This window comes from Phalacrocorax carbo, chromosome 5 (assembly GCF_963921805.1).
Source record: "Phalacrocorax carbo chromosome 5, bPhaCar2.1, whole genome shotgun sequence".
In the NCBI taxonomy this organism is placed as follows: domain Eukaryota; kingdom Metazoa; phylum Chordata; class Aves; order Suliformes; family Phalacrocoracidae; genus Phalacrocorax; species Phalacrocorax carbo.
In genome coordinates, this window is record NC_087517.1 from 62,588,615 (window position 1) to 62,609,751 (window position 21,137).

The window sequence follows — 21,137 nt, forward strand, 5'->3', positions numbered from 1 at the left end:
TGGCAAGTCTAGGCATTTACCTGTGCCAGTGTCCTTTCATTACTGTAAAATCAGAGTCTTTAGCTTAAATACTGGACCCTAACTTTGGGTATTCCTTCTTCATATACTGAGATGGGGAGAGGTGGGAGGAAACTGGGATGTCAGTTGTATTTTTTCTCTTTCTTTTGTTAGGGTGCATGGGCTGTACGTTTCTGTACTGCTTTTATGACAGGCTTTTGCATCTCATCTTTCTCATAACGTGTGAAAAAAACTGTAAATGCACCTATGTAGCTGCATGTGAAATGAATATTAGCATTACTTTTTTTTATATTGAAATCTGAAGTCGGAGCAACTCTTCTCTCTGCTAATCCGACGCCAATGAATTTCAAGTGGGAACAACATGATGAACTTGTAAAGACAATTCTCGTTACAAGTCCTTTGTCTTACAAAAAGTACAGCTGACCTATGTGGGTTTTAATCTTTTCATTCTAATTGTGTGGAGTGTTTAAAAGAAAAAACCCACAAACCAACCTCACATAAGGTCTAAGTTATTTTGAGTTGACCTGTAAAATTAAAGACACTGTAGAGCTAACCCCCCTCCTCTTTCAGTAGAAGTGTCACTTACGTAGCTTTCATTTCTAAAGCATGGGAATGTGTAATCTGTATTTCTATTTTCTAACTTCAGTACTTCTCTATGTAGCCAATTATTCAAGTGTAAGGTAGCTTAATTAGGTGTCTAAGCACTAATATAAACTGAAAGATTTAAAAGTACCTGTAGGTGTATTTTTGTCTTACCCTGTTTTGTGAGTAGTGGGAGGCTTAGCCTTAACCTTTGAAGGCATCAAGCTGAAGTTTAAAAGGGAGGAAGAAGGGGAAGCCACTTCAAAAACTGTACTTGTGCAGTGTTTAAGTGGGGATAGCCATACATCATTTAAACGTTCTAGGAACCTGTTTTTTAATGTACTAACTCTGATTAGCTGGGCTAGTAAATACACTCAGATTCAGGTATTCTGGAAACAGGTCCCAGAATAGTTGTGCAGAGTCAATCCACTTAAATGTGTTTGGATCTTTTACAAAAAAAATTTGCATTGCTCACTTGGTTTTGGATTAGGCTGTTTGTCATCAGTCCAGACTTGGTAATGAGATATTGAGAAGACCTGCAGTAAAACTCCTACATTTAAGGAAACTAATTCCTACAACTGAATGCTACTTTTATAGTGAATTTTGTTTCCTCTTCATTGCCAAAAGACAGAAATCTGGACATTTAATTCTGTAATCAACTTTTAAAGTACAGTCTTTCCTTTTTTAACCTTAAAGATGAAACTTTTCAGTAACCATGATTAAGAATATGCATTCTCAGAAAGGAAACAGTAGAGTTTCCTTGATTTCTGACAGCTATATGAAGGATTTTTGGTTAGGGTAGCTGCCTGTATTAGAAAAATATGCTAAATCCCTAAACTTTAGCTGGAATATCTCATTGTTGTAGAACAAAACCAGCTCACACATTAGGTTAATCTTATATTTATGAGGCAGATTATTTTCCTGGTTTAGTAAATGACTGATGTAATAAATGTTTCTTCATGATTCCTTAGGAAATCCATGGCAAAGCCAGAATCCACGTCCCTTCCTCATAAGATTATTTTTGTAGCATTGCAGTTCAAGTGCTCTTGGTTTGGGTTTAGTAAGGTTTATTTTGTAATGCAGTATCCATCCTGTCAAGCACAAATGGATGATGCGACGTGGTTGCAGAGGATGACTTGTGCCTGAGCGTTGTTTTTCACTGTTAACTTTTACATTTCTGATTCGTGTTTTCCTGTGATGAGACAACTGTCTTCTGTGATCAAACATTAGAGCCACTAGGCACCTTTGGAGACTTAGGACCAATCTGATGGTTTTGAGAACCATTCTCTGGGCCATTTTTGCAACAAATTATTGGAAAATTGCTCTTTACATTCTAGCCATGGAGACGAACCATTAATAACAATTTGTCCTCCGCTGACAGGCCAAACTACTCTTGTGCTAATATTGTAGCAGTAAGAAGATTATGCTGTGTGATAAAAATACTAGAAGATGTAAAATTTTTTTACTCCTTGAGCAACTTGTGTTCCTTTTTCTTAGGATAATTGCTTGTTTGACTGTATTTTGGAGACAGCCTTTATTAGACCAGGTACACTCTAGAAAATGGAAGGAATTAATGCATGGTCTCTAAATGAATTTGACCATTCAAAAGGGCAGAAGTTCTTTCTGGGACTAAGATTTCTTCATTTAGACTGTTAGCCCTTTTTGCTAAGTCAGTGTGGAGACTGTTTAAAGGACCTTTGCCCTCTAGATGTGTTGCTTCTTGTTTTAAATAGATGTTCAAGGATCCCTTTAAAAAGTAAGGTCTCTCTGAAATTCTAGCTTGCTCAGTTGTATTATTCAAATAGCTTGGTGAATGAATGGAGAATTCTTAAAACCTTCCGTTAAAAAAAAGTCAAAATAAATTTTCTGGAATATCATCATTCCCAGTGTGAAACAATTATGGTTATCAAACTTATCCTTTTCAGCACTTTTATGCAAGCATATTTGAAAAGAATATCTCAAAACTCTAGGCACACAATGAGTGTAGTGAGAAATCATCAAGCTATAAGCCTAATGGAGAACTTAATGCCCCCTAAAATGTCCTGTTTTCCCCAGCTGTATAATCAAATTACATAGAAAACCATCACTTTTTTATAAATTTTGCTTTTTTACATTCTCTGAGGTATTTTAAAGATACCAAAATCAAAGGAGGAACGATTTTTTTTAATCAGCTGTATGTTACTGTAATGAATGCTCAGTTCTGATAAAAGCAACTAGATTATTTTAAATTAAGGGTCTTAAGTTAGATCTTAGAGCATTTGAAGGTGGCTTTTATTTTTTCTAGGTAGTAATACATCACGTACCCCTTATAATATGCAATCTGTTGCAGCGGTCTGATCCCTGCCTTGTTTTTAACATCTTAGTATTGCAAGGAGTTTTAAGCTTTAAGGGGTCAGTGCATCGCTAGTGGTGATGGCAGAATGCAGTGTATCTAGGCTCCTCAGTTTGGCAACCTTGTGTAAGATACTGGTGCCTGTTATCTTACTAAATCAGCTGAAAAAAAGCATTAGAGGCTGCATATGTCCAATTCCCTTGCCCCTACTGAGGCACTGTTTATGATATGTGGTTGAGGTAGGCAACCGGTGTAATTTGTCTGAGTTTACGAATTGGGGATCTCTAGCCCAATGAGGTGGGCCAAATACCTTGCTTTTCTGCTTCCCTCTTAATTTAACTTTTTAACTTCAATGTTCTGGCCAATAAATAAGACAGCAAGTCTTTATCTCATTACATTTTGTCACGTTAACAGATTATCTTGCAATCCATGGGTGCTATATGTGCTTTTGAGTCCTATAAATTTGTTCCTCTGAGCGTTAAACCAATAGAAAATTAATTCTAGGCAAAAAAGCACTGCTTCTTTGTGAAATGGCATACTCACTAATAACTGCAAAGGATATCAGTAGATCTGTTAATGTTAGCTGTCTGAAAACACTTTTTAAAACTTCGCACTGCTTCTGTAAAATACAAAAGACATTGAGAAATGGGAATGAGAAGCAGAAGTGAACTAAAGTACGTAGGAAGAACCAAAATGTGCGAGTTGTGAAGGAAGCAAGGTAGATTGCAGGAGTGTGAATGTGGGGTGATGTTTTCTGCAGGGGCTTAAAGTGAGTGTGAAATTAAAGAGGAAATTACAAGCCATGGCACATGTTGAAAATTGACTTTTTATTAAAATGAGATTTGCAGACAAATTGAGAATCCTAGGTATGAAGTTGAGTCTGGCTAGAAAAGAGTGGAAACCAGAAGGATGCTTAGCATTTGTAAATTGCTGCATACTGTTCATAATGGGCAAATCGCCTAACAAAGTAGGTAATGATTTTCCTAATTTGGAGAAGGTATTAAAGAATGGGTACCACAGGTAAAGATATCATACAAGGAAATATAATAAATACCGAAGGAGCAAAGTGCACTGGATAGTCTCCCTTTATTTGGAAAAATGATTGGAGTAGGCAGCTCGTCCTCCCCAATTATAAGCATAAAGCTAGATGCTGTTACAGAAAATGTGGTTGTACGTGGCAGGACCTAAACACCTAAGGCAAGTTCTTGTTTTCTCAAATAGCGCTGCGCAAGGTGTATGAAAGACATCTTGCTGATGTTAGATGGGAGGTCTTGGTGCTGTTAGTCACACGTGCATGTTGGGAGGCTGCCGGAGTTTTACAGGTACGTTTTAGAACATGGAGTGTAAAGCGGATGGTGCAGTTCAGGTGAAATAGTGGGGAAGGGCTGGTATCTCAGAATGACCATGTGAAGCTGTTAGATGCAAAACATGAGCAAAAGGTAATATGGGAGCAAAATTGACTAAACAGGAAGGAATGGATCAAAATTTCTAGAAAAATTTTTTTTAAGTAGCTAGTGATAATGTAGTCCTCTCTTTCTCTAACCAGAAAATACTTGTTGCCATCTACTAAACGTGGTATGACCACAAACAGAAGTTGCTTATTAAAGAGGTCTCTTACTGTCTTTTAATTTTTAAATTGGCATGTAAGAACTGCTTATGCTAGGTAAAGAGCAGATACATGAAAAGTGGTTTGTGGGGGAAAGTGTAACTCTTGATTATATACCTAATATCAAATGCTGTTGGGGACAGTTGTCTTAAAACATTTGTAGAGGAAACTTGATCGCTTTGCATGGAAGAGTTTGGGGAAACGGTACAAGGAAGAAAAGCTAGCAGTACCACTGCTTTATGTGAGCTGTATAGATGTGAGCTTTACCCATACAGCAAAGAACAGTCAGTTCAGTAGACTGAGGCAGTACTCGCAGGTAAACAAAACTTAGAGATGCAGCAACTGTCTACTTCATCCCCAATTTCTAGGCAATATTGAAATGTCTGATCCATAGGGCAGGGAAGTAAAGCTGAAGTTGTCTTTTTTGTTTGTCTTGAAGAGCATGGAGCGTGCTTTTCATCGTGACTTGAAAAGGGCTGTTTCTGCAGCTTTACTTGAATTGTACTAATCCACAAGAGATATTTGCAATAATGGGACTCAGTTTGTCAGGAAGGAAAATAACAGTGCAAGGAATAAAATGAGGTGGGTTTGGTGTTTAAACATGAGTGGAAATCTGAAATTGTTTCTGTTTTGTTTTTAAAGTGTGCTTTGGAAAGGAGATAAAACATGCAAACAAGCAAAATGAGAATAGATAGCAGCAGAATGAAATAGGTGGGAAGGAAGGGGCAATAAGCTTGAGAAATTGCTTCATTTTTATAATCCAGATTGAAAATGAAAGAAAAAAATAAGTATATGTGACATCAGAAATAAATGAGGTAGTGGGTGAATCAGTGATTGCAGTTCAGTACCATTTTCCAACTAAAAAATAATTTATCAGTTTTGTCACCGGGAAAACTTTTTTTTTAAGGCTGCCTATAAAGAAATATTTCTCTGTACACCCTCTGGCTATCTATTGATAGTGGTGCCTGAAATTTATGCTTGTTTTTCAAAGCATTAGCATGAGTAAAGTGCCTCACTGCAGGACCAGGAGGCCAACATTTTTCTGTAGGGGAATAGAGGCAGATGCTAATCCTAAAGATTTGTTTGGATGTAGAAATTAATTCAGATTGCACCAAGGTGTGAATTAAAGCACAATAGCTATTTTTTGGTAACTCCGTCTCTGTTCTCTCTTATTTCTTAATGAAGTTCTTGTTCTTTACACTGGAGTAGATATTGAGGAATCAGATGGGGTAGATAGGTCTTTAATATCCTAAACTATATTAGTAGCAAAGTTAAGTTTCTTTACTGCGATGTGTTAATCTTTATTAACTTCTAGATCAATCCATATACTGTAAGTTTATTCAGCAAGGTTGTCCAGATTCTCAGTCCTTGTGTTACTGCACTTCTAGAATACAGACAGCTTGCTGATATCTAAGGATATTATATTCACATATTCTCCTCGATTAATTTCTTTCCTGCTGCATCTGAAAATTGAAGGTGTTGGGTTTTTTAGTTTTAAGCAGCAGCTTGGCTCCTTATGAAAAATGCTGCCCTTCGTTTACTAGCGATCACTTTTCCTGTAGAAACAGCCGCCTTTTGCTGGTTTTTTGGTCTTTAACAGAAAATGGTGATGTGGCTCAGAGTTTTGCTATAGAAAGTTAACATTTTCACTAGCTGCCCAGTAAGTGCCTGCTGTCATATACGTAGGATATTAACTGGTATTTGGGTTTGCAGAATTACAGGACCTGTTCATTAGTTTAGACGGTATTCTTAGTTACCGAATAGTTGATTTATTCTTAAATACTGTGAGCAAATTCAAAGTATCTAAATATAAATACAAACCCAGGATCGTGTACATAATAGGCCACTATTTTGTTAATCAGGAAACAACTGTAAAACCTAAAAAATGGTTGTGATAAGGAAGAAGACTGCAAAATGGTGCTTTTTCTTGGCTCTACATTGTAGCCATCTATATGGTAGCTATGACTGCATCCTGTAAGGGGACTTCTTCAAGTGATGATCTATCTAGTGGAAACAACATGATTTTTAAATTTTGATGTAATGCCATGGTTGTGGGAGCTCTAGAAATAATACATGTAATAGTAGTAGTAGGTATTTCATATAGTGTGGCAGACACTGAAATTGAGGCACATAACCACGTGAATGTGAAAAATTACACCATACAGAATGAAAATACTTAGATTGTCATCTTATTACACTTTGAGAAAATGAGTTTTTCCATACTCAGTGTACTATATCTCTTCCTTGCAGTCTTACTAATAGCAAGATAAAAGCTGTATTTTCACAAGGAATATTAAAACTCAAAATGAAAACTGCAGAAATACCGAATCATCCAATCCTTGTCTGGTACAAATTGTAGTAAAACTATATATTACAGAAATTACATCTACAATTATATGCTAATGTTTTTAAATAAAGGATTTTATTGGTTAAGCCTTGGAATAGCTTGCGTAAGTGAAATCTGCTTTGTTCAGCATACATAAGTTTTATGTCTAGTTGTCTCAGCAGTTATAATCCAACCTCTTTGGGTTAATGACCACATGCAAGTGCAATGTTAGTCCTGCATTTCACCTGCATTTCATGTGCTTGAGCAGAGCTTGGTTTGCTATTCGTGAAGGTAATTGCTTTTTTTTGACCTGTGGGAAAATGAGCTTGTCTTGTTAAGTGTTCACGCCATTAGTCACTGAGTGGAAGCCTCAGCAAATAGCAAAAGGCTGAATGTGCTAATGGTGGAAGAATGAATTAGCATCTTGCACTCTCTTCATCCTTTCAAAGATCACATTTCTTTGAGGCAGTCTGAGAAGTCTGAACTGCTATGGTCCAAGCAGTATTTATTTTGTAAATAAAGCATTAAATTCTCTCCAGCCAGCCCTAACCTATATTTTCAAAACAGTTAGAGAAATGTGAATGTGTCTTATTACACCTATAGCTCTATACTAGTAGAGACTCAAATTACATCCTAATGGACTTGACAGTGAGTAGTTGGTTATTTTACCCTGATGATCAAGATGTAAAAAATAAAAGGCAAATGATCAACACAAATGGATTCAGTGATGATAAATTTTGTGATTTTATTTTTAAAATGTTAACTTCTTAATTACCTAATACCTAGTAATCTAATTGTGTGAATGAATATAGGTCTTCAACAGTGAGCTCCCTTCAGTTAATAAACAAAAGCAATACTTCCAAATGCATACGTGTATGGTCCGGTTGTAATACTCTGAAACATATGCTGTATATGTGTTTTTGAAAAAAAAAACATTAGTGTTGCATACATCGTAGTACTTATAATGAAACCAGATTTTCGGAAGTAATGGTTCTAAAAATACCAGTCACTGTGGACTAAATCCTTGGAAAATTAATGCTGCTCTGCTGTGGTGTCTCCTCCTCTCCCATCCTGTCCCTCATCAGCTGGTGCAGTCTGCCAGTGATGTGTGGCATTTCTCTTCAGGCCCCTCTTCCAAAAAAGTTCCAAAAAACATTGGAGAGCTGTGCAGGGGTGGTGGGGAGGGGAGGGGGCAAGGGGATCTGCCTCACCAAGGGGAGAGCTGGAGGCAGTGGATAAGGGAACATTAGATTTTATGCTTGAGAAATATTTTTTTTGCCTTGGAAGCTAACCATTGGAGAAGGAGAGGGAGTGTTGGGATTGAGAAATAGATAAGGCCCAGAAGAAGGAAATGAGAGTCGTGGCAGGAAAAGTCATGCAGACCCTTAAGTACCATGTGCTGACCTTGCTTCCTTAGGAGCTTAGTTGAAACCAAGGAACACTGAAGAGGTTAAAATAAAAAAGCAAATTTTTTAGGTGTGTGTTGTATGTTTCGAGACAACTACAAGTAGTCTTAAATCTCTAGATTAATAAAATCAATTGCTTTGCATAATCATAAATGATACATGTGTGTTTTACTAAGTCTATTACAAAGGGTGAAGTGCAGTGTAATTTATGGATTAAATGTTGCCCTTGAACATTTGTGAAGCTCATTATTTGGCATGTTGTGTATTCTGGGAAGAAATTTGACCCTGTAATTATAAATTCATCTTGTACAAAGCTGATTCAGTAGTGACTTAGATTTCCTACTGGAGCATCAAATTTACAGTTGCTCCTTCCACAAAACGGGTGGAATTTCTCATTGTCACAGGCAGAAGGAGGCATGGCCAGATGTGTTTTACTACAGGAGTGCCCAAGTATAGCTGATCAGACTAGGTGGTCTTTGTTTAGTCTTCAGGGATGGAGGGGAGATATTCATATATACCAGTTTTACCTTAGAATGATAATATGCCTGTGCTCATTCTGCAGGTGGTGGATTTGTGGTGGAGACACTCTTATGTTAGCCTTCAGGAGGGTAACGCTGACCTCTTGAATTACAGCTGTTGGAACAGGAGTATAGACAGTGCTAGAAATTGAAGGATAATCTATTGTAAAGATCTGTAGTACACTTTGTTGTGTTTGTCCTTAAGGACAAAAATAGAGTATTAATGTCAATCGTTTAATGCTTGTCCATGACTAATCACTGCCTGTTCCTGTCTGTAATAGGAAAACCAAGAAATGTAACAAATGTGTGATGGTGGGTCCCGGAGGCGGCGTGTACCCTCTCTGGTGATGGGCTTTCCCCATCCCTGTGGAGTCCTTGTGCCAGTGCTGCCAGGATGTTTGCTTGGGAGCGGTGAGCCAAGAAACACAAACAAGTTCCTGCAGGAGAAATAGCTGTTCTTCCCTCTGGCACTGGGGGCTTGGTAAAAACTCTCCAGGGAGAGACACCCATTAAGCATTGGCCAATATTGCTCTTTCCTTATTTTTAAGAAATCCCGCCAATCTCTGACCTCCTAACTTCATTGGTACCACACCTTCCAAATTTTCAGATATCAATATCAAACCACTTGTGTGGATTTAACAAATACATAATGCTGACTTGAAGTCTGGATGTGGACGGCAACTTTTTGTATATCTGATAATTCATGTAGCAAATATTTTCTTCTTTGAGTCATAACACATGCAAATAAAGAATATAGCTTTTTTTCTTAGCAAAATATTTACTTCTTGAGGCCTTTGGTTATTGGAAGTGCAAGTAATCTAATTGATAAGCACTCCTTGTGCTCTGTCTTGTCGATGCTGCTTGGTGGCAGTCGTGCCATGCACTAATAAAACTGCTCTAGTAAACAATGAGGTGGAATTACTGTGCACGCACTTGACGCCATATACAATTACTGAGGTCAGTCTGGGTCACTTCTGCCAAGTAATAGTTGTCATTGGGCTTTTGAGCGACAAGGGGCAGGGAGATGTACTAGCCTGCTTAGCGCTCACAGCCCTATCAGCTATGTCTAGGGATTGTCTTTGGTGTAGTAACTCAAGGCCGACATACTAAACATCTTTTTATATGACTAAACCTGGAAGGCACACTAATTTTTGCCCTACCTGCTTCCAGCTTTTCATTCTGAGCTTTTAAAAATTTTTTTTGGCCTTGTTCTTGAATAACTGCAAGGTGATGCCTTTTGTCAGTGGCAAAGCATTGGATTAATTTTATTTAATTTTCACAAAAAAAGGATTTATACTGTCTCCTTGGGGTACACCTTTTTTTTAAAGAAAAAAAGTTTCTGTTCATTTTATTGAAGACTACTTGAGCAAGTAGCAGGGGAAAAAAGTGCGGGCAGCTGTGCTTTGTGCTAGACATAGAAACTGATTCATTTGTTCTTTTCCAGTTGGTGTCCAAGGAAGGGCTTGGAGCCATAGACTGAGAGCTCTTGCTCTTTAGTGAGAGTTGAATCCTTTTTGTCATATTTTAAGAGGTGTTGAGAAACCTGAAAAGTTACTTTTACTGTAAAAAAGGATGAAGTAAAAATGAAAGATGTCTTTTTTGGACTTTATGGTGGAGGAGAAGTTTAAAATAGAAGTAGTTCTTTTCCTTCAACTAGAAACAGGGCAGGATCAGACTCCTTAATTTGTATCCACAGAAGCCTTCTGTCTAAACAACCCTACAATTATTGTAAGTGTTTTTTAAAGATTGAAAGATTGTGCTTGTCTCACAACAAGCTGTGAGAAAGTGGCAGTGGGTTACGTACCCATACCTGAGGGCGTCTTGGGTCTGCATGTCTCAGGCAGAGGTTAGACGTGTCCTCCGTAGCACGGTCATGCTGCCTCCTGATCTGCTCTAAGTGTTACCTCAGAGCAATGATATTTCTGTAATCATTTATTTCTCCGCTCAGCTATCTTTTAACTGAATAGTCTGCAGAAAGACTTTGAGAAAATCATGTGTGCAAGATGTAATTAGGCTTAATTTCATGCAACCCTGTAGTTTTTAAAATCATTTTGACCAGGGCAGGGTACTGCTCCAGTTTGAAAGTGGTACAGACACAAGGGTCCGGTCTGCCATGTGTACCATTAAAATTTTTCTGCAAAACTTGTTTGAATTCTCTCATTTTTAATTGATCTTGTTCAAGAGTGAGAAAAATGGGGATCCTATGTGGGACCCCTGTGTTCAGGGTCTTGGAGGGCAGGGTTTTGCAAGAGTACAGAAACCTGAGAAACAGCAACCAGGAAAGGCACTGCACAGTGTGGTACAGGACATACTGTTTATTTTAGGTCTTCTGCAGATGACTGTTTCCTAATGCTTCCGTTAAAAATTCTCTTTTGTTTTAGAATGAGAATGATGTAAAAATTATATAATTAATACCTGCGGTAAAGGGGTGCTGTTTACTGCCTACTTTCAGAGCTGCTCTTGTGGCTCTTGTGTTTCACACCAAGAAAAAAAGCTGTGAATCCCCTAAATAAACAAAGACCAATGAGCTATAAAAGGGAGTTTTGATGCTTTTAAAAAAATGCAATAGAGCCTAACAAATGCTTATTTCATTAAAGCACCTTTATTTTAACACAGAGAAATGTCTTCTAGAGGCATTGTAGATTTTCCTTGTTTCTTCAGGGTGTGTCTCTACAGATCGCTTAGTATGTTAACGTAACTGGAGCTAACAAATAAATGATGGGTGACGGTCTGCCCTCTACATCTGTCTCGTGCTTTTCTGTGTCCTATCTGAAAGGCAACCTGTTACTTCGAGACCAGGTGTCACCCTCTACCCTTGCGGTGTGCGTGCTGTCTGAACGAAATGAGTGCCGAGATGCGAGCGTGGTTTGGTCCTTCCTGGAAGAGAGCATCAGGGCTGGGGGCGCCTGTTGAAAAACAGATTCTGTGTGGCTTATTATTCCCTTATTCGGCGTGTTATAACAAAGTGTACTTTTAGAAATAAATGTTCAAATATAATATATTTATTTGTCTATTAGTTTTGTAAATATGGTGTTTTACAGTTAATTTTACTAAATCCTGATCTAGAGGCTTTGGTGTCTAAGTCAATATATGTACTTAAGGCAACAGAGTACCTTAAAATAAGAGGCTAAGTCTGGATGTCCAAACCAGAATACAGGAAAGCAACTTTACCTACTGATACCTAAATTTTGGCCCTAGTGGAAGTAAAAACATAATTTTTTTTTTAAAAAATTATTTTGAAAAAGCAAAGCAAAATACATGATTTTTGTATGTTTAATTATAATTTTGCAACTTTATGTGGTGTTACGATGTAATTAGTTTAAGCAACCAAAGTACAAACTGGAATGCTGTAGTACTGTATGAAGAATATATTCCTACTATTCTAAAATAATTTCTTAAGTGATTTGTTTTTTTCTGCTTCCCTATAGATTAAAGCAAAAAATTATGACAAAGTGGAAAAGGTGAGTCCTATCAATGTATGTAATATACCTCTATAGCAAGAACAAGTATCTTGTGTTTAGGCTAAAGCAGATTAGAAAGAACTATAGCTGTCATTGAATGCACTATTCAAAAGCGCAGATAAGAATCCACTAAAGTGGATTTGCTGTTGTTACCAAGCTATAATCAGTGAAGTGTGCAGAGGAATTACTCCCTGTAATTCTCTCCAGTTCCCTTGTATAGCATGGAAATGCTTTAGTCAAAAGGAGGAGTGCTTTAACTTATTCCTTCTTACAAATCTCAATCATAATTACAAAGATTATTCTAATTCATACTGTATAGCATTAAAAGTAGAAACTTGATTTCTGTGTCTGGAATCCTGATCACGTCTTCTTGATGTATTGAACAGTTGTTTCAGCGATGCCTTATGAAGGTTTTACACATTGATTTATGGAAATGTTACCTTTCCTATGTACGAGAAACCAAGGGGAAGCTACCTAGTTACAAGTAAGTTAACAGAGTCGCTCTGGATTATTCTAGTTTTATGGTGAATCTCTTCTTGATTTTTGACTAGGGGATGGGGAGGAACCTGGGTGGCAAACCTGCCTGGGGATCTTCCAGTAGAGTGTCGGGGATAATATATAATTTGCTTATAGAAAACATTTAAAGTTTCTTTAAGTGAGCTTGCTGGGTAAAATTACTTCTTAGTCTGGATCCATACAACGAGGTGGGACAAGAGCAGGGGAGTAGCTGCCCTATCCATGGTGGTTCCCTGCAGATGCAGTCGGTGCTTGCGCCAGCCTGAAGCACACTTCCGCAGTCAGGACCTTTTGCTGTCCTCCCCCTTAGTGCCCCCTTTAGAGTCTCCACAAAGTTCAGCATTGATTCTAGCTGAGGTATTATATTGGACTAGTACTAGTAAATAGTTAAGGAATTAGAGGAAGTTTCAGAAGGCATAAAAAGGCATAAAAAACAGGGTATCATAGTTTTGGGATGCGTTAATCTTCATCCCTTTTCATTTACTACATTTTGCTTGTTTATAATTCTGCAGGCTGCCTTTAATGCTTTTTCTTCCTGCTTGAAGTTTCAAAATATATCGATACCTTTCAGCATCTATAAAGTGTTTCTTTCCCATTGCACCATAATTTTTGTATTAAAACTGGCAAGGTAGCTAATGCATTAACACAAAAAAAGTAGGATTCTTTAAATTTATTTTTACAAGACTGTTTTGAAACAATTAAAAACGTAGCAGCGCCCCCCTCCATCTTTTATCTAATTTAACTTTCCTCCGTTTTTCCTGCCAGTATGGTCAAGGAGGTAGTAAGGTACTGAAAATGTTTGAGTAAAGGAAACTGGGGGAGAGAAAAAGTGTTTTCATTGAAACTTGGTCGAGGAAGTATTCTGTGAACATATTAAATTTGGGGAAAAATACTTTGAATTTGGGGAGATAAGAAATTGTGAAAGATTTTGGCCAGTTTCCACACAGGGGAGCTATTCCTAATTGCCTCAGCCTTTTGGTGTTCATGGAGAATTACAACAAAGTTTGGGGAATTCTGGGAATAAAACAAAACAAGGGGTACATCCGTCAGCTAAGATGTTGTGGAGAGCAGTTTTCTCTTTTCTCTACTTCCAGTGCACATAGTACACGTGCATTTCCACTTAATTAAGGGGTGGGGTGTGTGTCTCGGGAGCTGTTAGTGTGCTGGATTGCCACCAATAGATTTAAATAATTTACTTTAAAATAAGCAAACAAAAGCCTAAATGCAGAATAAAGCTATCTGAATGCCAATTTTTACTCTCAGCTGTTGAATGATACATTTCATACCTCAATGTTTGTTTAGAATTTGCTGCACGAAAGAATACTTTTAAATAAAGAATTTTTTAAATACTAAAGACTTGCTCTATGGCCTTTGTGGTTTGTTTTCTTCCTCAGAGAAAAAATGGCTCAGGCATATGATTTTGCTCTGGATAAGATTGGCATGGAAATCATGTCATACCAGGTATGTTTTTTTTAATCAAAACCCATTTTATTTCATACTTTTTAAGTACAACTAAACATTGGTTTCATTATATGTAATGTTTTTTCTCACATAGATCTGGGTGGATTACATCAATTTTTTGAAGGGCGTGTAAGTACATTAAAATAATTTTTTTAAAGCTCAGTTAATCTAATATTGACGTTCATACCAGTTATGATCTGTAATAGCTGACATTAATCTCTCTTCCCACTATTTAGAGAAGCAGTAGGATCTTATGCAGAAAACCAGAGGATAACAGCTGTCCGTAGGGTTTACCAGCGTGGTTGTGTGAATCCAATGATAAACATAGAACAGCTCTGGAGAGATTATAACAAATACGAAGAGGTAATCAAGAACATGAAATCTGTTTGTGACATTCAAAAATATTGTATAACTACATGTGGTGCCCAAACTGTATCCACTAAATAATTTTGTGTAAAAGATGACCAGGAGTATAAAAACTGTGTTTTGCACATACAGTATGAACCAAGTCTTGGTAAACCTGTACAGGTACCTGAATTACAATTATTTTTTATTTTAAAGATTTTTCTATAGGATACATTTAACTGTTCCATTTCCCAGTTGGCCCATTAGAACTGCTGGTGAATTAGAAATCACTGGTATCAATGACAGAGAATATATTTAATGGAAGCTAGAGCAGATCAGCTGGCAGTGAGGGCTTCCTTCCCCAAGGAGGCACTCCCCTCCTTTCAGTTGTAGTTAAACAGGGTAAAAATGGCATTCAGCTATGATGGTTTGGACTTCCTTCACAGTATTAAGTTGTTTGGTCTCAAGTACATCTAAAATGTTCCTCACCATCCTTCACCTGAAGCCATTACAGCAGGTGAGCCTGTTACCACACTGTCTTCGGCAAGCGTAACCTCAACTCATTGACCTTGCACGCTAATTTGTAGCTGCATCTTTATAGCATATTTGTGAACACGTTTGGTAATGGCTTGTTAACCTTTCCCCATCAGCAGAGGTGAGGATGCGGAACTGAGGGTAGCTGGCCCTCGTGCTCAGAAGGGGTGCTCATGCAGCACTCTCCCTTGTCCTGCGTATTGCACCCGGGGTTGCAGACGCCGGCACGCTGCGGGTCAGCCGTGCACTGAGCAGGAGAAAAGGGACAATTTATCTTTCCTTGTCAATAATTATGCAAGTTGTAGGATTGGTGACCTGACACTAAGAGGGCCAGTGTGCTTAGCCAGTGGGAGTACCTCCTGGCATCCACAGCCACGAGCACGTGCTGTAACAGCTAATCGCCCCGTCTGTATTCAGGGGTAGCCTGCTGACCACCAGGGAAGATATCCAGTGACATGCCTTCTCCTGCATAGGAAAATCCCCAGTACAACTTCCCTGTAAACCTCCTCCTCTTCCCCTCCCACTTAGCAAATGAAGGCTGTCACTGCTGGTTCCCACTACTTTCATTAATATGTAGGGAGACTGTCAAAACAATAGCTGAAACCTGTCCTACGTTCATTCTATATCTTCTAGTTGAGGCAGCTCTGGCTGACACCTGTAACACAAACCAGTACCTCGGGCTGTTCAGAGCTGCTGGAAGCCAAGGGCTGGTGCCCTGCCTCGGACATGGGTTTCTGCACGTCCTGTTCTGGCTAGGCTGACCTCGAGGGAAAGGGCTGCTGCGTACAGGTGTCCTGGCACGGGGAAGGAAATGCTCCTCACCAGAAGGGCTCTGTGAGGGGGAAGTGATTCCCCGCATCAGTAGCCCAGCAACACACAGATCATGTTCAGGTCTCGGTACAAAAGGTTGCTGGCTATTTGCTGCAATTAAAATACTCTCAAGCTTCCCTTTAGCTTGGTTGGTAGCCACCGGGTAGCAATATCAGCCTGTCAGTCACCAGTGTCTTTAATTAAACAAATGGTCAAAAGTGGTAACACCCCGCACGAGGCAGAGGAGTGACAGTGGCTCACAGAGCCGCGCGGCTGCCCCTCACGGGGCTGGGAGTGCGTCCTGGGAGAGCGTTGCTGCTTCCTCAGCCCAGTCCTGTGTTAAATGGGGCATTGCTAGGTTTGTAGGTGAACCGGCCCAGACAGCTATCCCAGACAGCACTCTGCGAGAGTCCACACGGTACCCTGCTTCTGTAATGAGTCAGCACCCAGCTCAGGTGCCGCTTTGGAATAGGCCTGAAAGCTGTGCTCACCTTCCTCAAAGCCCTGGCAAGCCACGCCAGCAAAATCCACCCTGACACAGGCATGAACGAAAGGGCAGTTGCTTATCCTACCATAAGAGCGGTTCTTCAACATTTTGTTCGTGCCTGGGACCCTGTGGGCAGGCCTGTGTTGCTGATGTTGAGATGAGGGTTGTGCCCGGGGACCCGGCTGCCCCCAGTCCCCTGGTGCTCTTGCTCAGCAGCCCAGCAGGGCCCTCTGCACCTGCATGCGGTCCTGGAGGGGTGTCACTCTCTGCAGTGACAGGTCTCAAGTCTCAGCTGACAAAGGTATGTGTGTGGCAGGGTGTGTGTTGAACATAATCTCTTTTAAAAGCTGTTAGTTACTTTGGGAACAGAGGAGAAGGCAGAGCTTTGAGGTCAATCTCTGTTAATACCTGTCCGAGAAACTGAATTGCTCATATGCTGAGTCTTCCCGGGTGAGCAGTGGGCAGCAGCAAGGCAGGGAGCTGGGACTCTTGACTAGGTACTGCCCAGGATTTAAAGGAAAAATGTAAATCGCATTCTTTCTGCTTTCTCCCCTAGCAGGTTTATCTAAAGTTCATTGTATTTTTGAAAGCCTTAAGTTATTAAAAATATTCCAGTCAGTTGATTTTCAGCAGTGGTTTTATTCTCTGGGACATAAGTTCTTGCCCATACGTTTATTAGGAGAAATGTGGTACCTTTAGAGATCAGTATTTTAAACTAACTTTGTCCTTTTTGCTCACTTTTGCATCCCCTTTCAAGCTCTCTTCTGTATGAAATGAGATTCAGTATTTCCAAAGTGGAATTGCACATTCCCTATTCCTTTTTTTCCACCTTTCTCCAGGGCATCAATATTCACTTAGCTAAGAAGATGATTGAAGACAGGAGTAGAGATTATATGAATGCACGACGTGTAGCAAAGGTACAACCTTGTGTTGACTTTTTTATTGTTCTGTTTAACTCTACAAACTAGCATTAAACTTGGTTCTTATTTTTGAGTGCGTTAGACTAATAAGGTTGGTATGCTAAAGTATTTGTATCAGTTTTAGAAAGCATAACCTAAAATAAGTGTTTAATGTGTTTAAACCTGCTGTTCAAAACTGCTCCTGTTTCAGGAATATGAGACAGTGATGAAAGGTCTGGACCGCAATGCTCCCTCTGTCCCCCCACAAAATACCCCACAGGAGGCTCAGCAGGTGGACATGTGGAAGAAATACATCCAGTGGGAAAAGAGCAATCCTCTGCGTACAGAAGATCAAACTCTTATAACAAAAAGAGGTAATTAGATGTTGCGCTAGGACGTGTACAGCTGTGTTTCTTAGCTCCATTAATGACCTCCAGCGCAAGTAATGACATGATTTAGCGTTCAGGGATCGTGCTGGAGCAGAAGTTGATCAAGTTTCTTGAATTGTGTGGGTGTGTTTTTCAAAATTACTCGTCTCTTTTCACTCAAGTGAAGCTGAAAGCCAGGCCTGGATTTTGGGGGTCAGTGCTGTAGTCATGTGCCACTGACCTTTCGTTGGAGGTCAGGAAACAGTGGATCACAGCCTGATTTTGTGGCTGATGTTCTTGAACGGGTTCTGCTGCTTCCTCTGTGGAGGAGGCAGGTGGTAGCTGCTGGTTATGATTCATGTTCCTGGCAATATAAAACAACTGCAGTTGTGATCATTGTAATTCAAAGCCAATTAGTGTTAATATCGTCTGATTTGTTTGCTGGTTTTTGTATTTCATACTTCCACTGTGCAAGACGGTACCAGTTCTGCGATAGTGTACAAGGAGTATTTCTTTCTTTTCCCCCGGCAGTTATGTTTGCCTATGAGCAATGCCTTTTGGTTCTGGGACATCACCCAGATATCTGGTATGAAGCTGCGCAGTACCTCGAGCAATCTAGTAAACTGCTAGCTGAAAAAGGGGTAAGCGCATTGCCATTGCTTTTCTCAGTTATTTCATTGCTTTGACATGGTGTACTGTTAATTTTTCCTCAAATACTTACGAACCAAGGAGGGGGGTGTGCAAAATATTTAGCGCCATAAGTTGTGTCGTGTTCAGAATTTTAAAATTGGGGCTATTTTAAGAAATAAAAATATTTGCATTTGAGATAAGAATAATGAAAAACTATTTCAGTGTTAGCCAGTTTTAGGTCTGGGGGGAGGTTTTGGGCCTGATTTTTGTGGTTCCCTGAGTACCGAGGAGATGATTATCTCTTCATTGGAGTACTGCATGGAAGTTCACCGGGACTTTTCACACGCGGAAGATATTCCATAGATTGGCGTTCATTGTCACAGATGCTGAACAATTATATTATCATACTTATTTTATAACAGGACATGAACAATGCTAAGCTTTTCAGTGATGAGGCTGCTAATATTTATGAAAGAGCGATCAGCACTTTATTAAAGAAGAATATGCTTCTTTATTTTGCATATGCAGATTATGAAGAGGTGAGCAAAAATAGTGATGTACTGATGTCAAAACCCAAAGACATCTCTCGTCAATAATGTAATTTATTTGAAACATATGGAATACACAGAATTCTACAGAATTAATTTACTGATTCTTCTAGCCTTAACCTCGTTCAGTGTTTCTGGGACTGAGCTGACAAAGTGGAGAGGAAAAGCGCATAGTATGAGTTACAAAAATTTTAAAAAATCTGTCTTTCCACTTTAATATTGATGCTATTTTTCAAATTACTCTGAAGTTCAAAGGCTGACAGATTTACATTTACCAAAGCATCAGCTTCTTCACTTTTAATATGGGGATAAAGGGCACCTTTCCTGTCTAATTCTTGGGGGCTTAATGTTTGTATTTGCATGGCTCTGAGGGGAGATGGGAGACGCCCTATACTGCGGCCTTCTTGTGAAATCTCTCTACCCAGGCTACCACCATATTGCACAGCCTCCGTAATGAGTAATGCCCCGCCAGTGGTTGGTTCGGCACGTGAACCACCAGCAGTAAGGGCCATTTCCCTCTGATCAGATGAGGACTATGGAATCCTTTGCAGGATATATTTTGCCCACTTATAACACGGAAGAGTCTTTGCAGGAAGATCCTGAGGCCAACAGTAAAACACCCTTTTGCCCTTAAAAGAAAAAGCCTTCCTTGGCTTTCAGCGCAGCCTCTTGTATCCTAAGCATACTGGCAATTTAGATATTTTTTTTTAAGGTTACACAATCCAACTTGGAGGGCTGCAGCTGGCAGAATGGGAGCAGAATGGATTATCTGAGATGCATAGGTTGGAGAGTGAAGAAGGTGGTTTGCCTAGCTGCCTGCACGTTACTGTTAGACGGTGGTAAAGGAAACAGTCTTCTTATCCCAGACATCTGCAGTGGCAGTTCTGCTGCAGTACTACTAAATTAGAAAAAGACTTCAGAAATTCTTGAAAAGCACGTGTGTAAGCGCTAGTGAGAAATTAATGTGGGAAGTAAAGAAATGACTGCACAAGACAAAAAATGCACCTGAGCAAAGGGACTGCCATACATAGTGTTCAACTGGGGAAAAAAGGAAACAGAAAAATTTTAGTTTTTTCTTGAGGTTGATTTTTTGCATTCTCACAGGTGATTTGTATAGTTTTACTAAGCAGTCTGTATTTCCTTTTTATTTACTTAGAGTCGAATGAAGTATGAGAAAGTACACAGCATATATAACCGACTCTTGGCTATTGAAGACATTGATCCCACTCTGGTAAGATGATCCTTAGTACTGAGTTTTTCCACAGTTGCAGGGATAGTCACCTGAGTACATGCAAAGAATGGGGAGGTGCTTACAGGAGTTCATTGGCTCACAAGGACGATTGAGCAGGTGGAGTGCTGAGATGACAGAATTAGATTAAAATTTCAGCATGGTTGATAATTATAGCATTTAATCCACTTAGATACACTAAGTCATGTGTACTTTTCTCCTCTGTCTCTTTTGGAAAATCTCTTAAAACAAGCAATGAAGATATAAGATATTAAGCAGCTCATAAGAATTGGTGCATGTTTTGTTGGCTCAACTAAAATTTCACTTTGCCCCCGCTTAACTGATTAAAAGCAGCTTGCCTTTGCCCGTTGCTCTCCCTACACAGAAATACACCGTACTGCATAGATAGAGTTTGCAAATAAATTTGTAGTGCACCATGTAAGTGCCAAAGAGTATTGCTGTACAGCTGCTTAGGTGATACAGTAAACAGCATTGTAGTGCCAGCTGTGCCAGTACTGAACAAGTGGTGTTGAGAAAGTAACCCGGCCTCAAAAATTATTTCGTTTATAAATAGACGCAACAAAGCATGAGAAGGAAAAAGAAGGTCTGAGGTCTAAAATTAAACACCAGGTCAGGGTCAGACGAAAGGTGTCTATTTACTGATGTGTTCTATTCATTAGACACAGATTATAATCCTTCCCAAATACACATTTTGTGAGAAACCACATACCAGTTCCTCCTGTTTGAGGAATGCTGTTATTTGTGATCTAATTCAGAGTGGAGGAAAGTTAAATCCCAAAGAAATGCAAATCACAAATTGGCCACTGAATTAAATAGCACATTCATTATTTCCTCGATCGGGTGGATGATCTGTATCTTGGCTTGTATAATGTACAGTAAAATGCTTCATCAAGCCTTTTGAAGGTTCTTTAGCCTTATGGATGTCTTAACTTTATTGGAAAGTTACTGTTTTTACAATAAGCCTCTAGTTCTCTGAAGGCATCAGCTTGCTTATCTCCCCTTCCTTGAAAAATCTGTATTAACTATTGTCGTTTCAGGGGA

General features: G+C 39.2%; 1 protein-coding gene across 1 annotated transcript in view; it reads left to right on the plus strand.

The window, feature by feature from the left end:
- Positions 1-21,137, plus strand: part of CSTF3 (cleavage stimulation factor subunit 3) — a 51,845-nt gene that overhangs the window by 22,770 nt on the left and 7,938 nt on the right. Inside the window, exons 4-13 of the mRNA XM_064452794.1 lie at positions 12,217-12,249; positions 12,636-12,733; positions 14,160-14,226; positions 14,321-14,355; positions 14,463-14,589; positions 17,242-17,319; positions 17,513-17,675; positions 18,201-18,310; positions 18,722-18,838; positions 20,004-20,078. Of these exons, the coding sequence (XP_064308864.1) occupies positions 12,217-12,249; positions 12,636-12,733; positions 14,160-14,226; positions 14,321-14,355; positions 14,463-14,589; positions 17,242-17,319; positions 17,513-17,675; positions 18,201-18,310; positions 18,722-18,838; positions 20,004-20,078 (903 nt within the window). The remainder of the gene's footprint in view (positions 1-12,216; positions 12,250-12,635; positions 12,734-14,159; positions 14,227-14,320; positions 14,356-14,462; positions 14,590-17,241; positions 17,320-17,512; positions 17,676-18,200; positions 18,311-18,721; positions 18,839-20,003; positions 20,079-21,137) is intronic.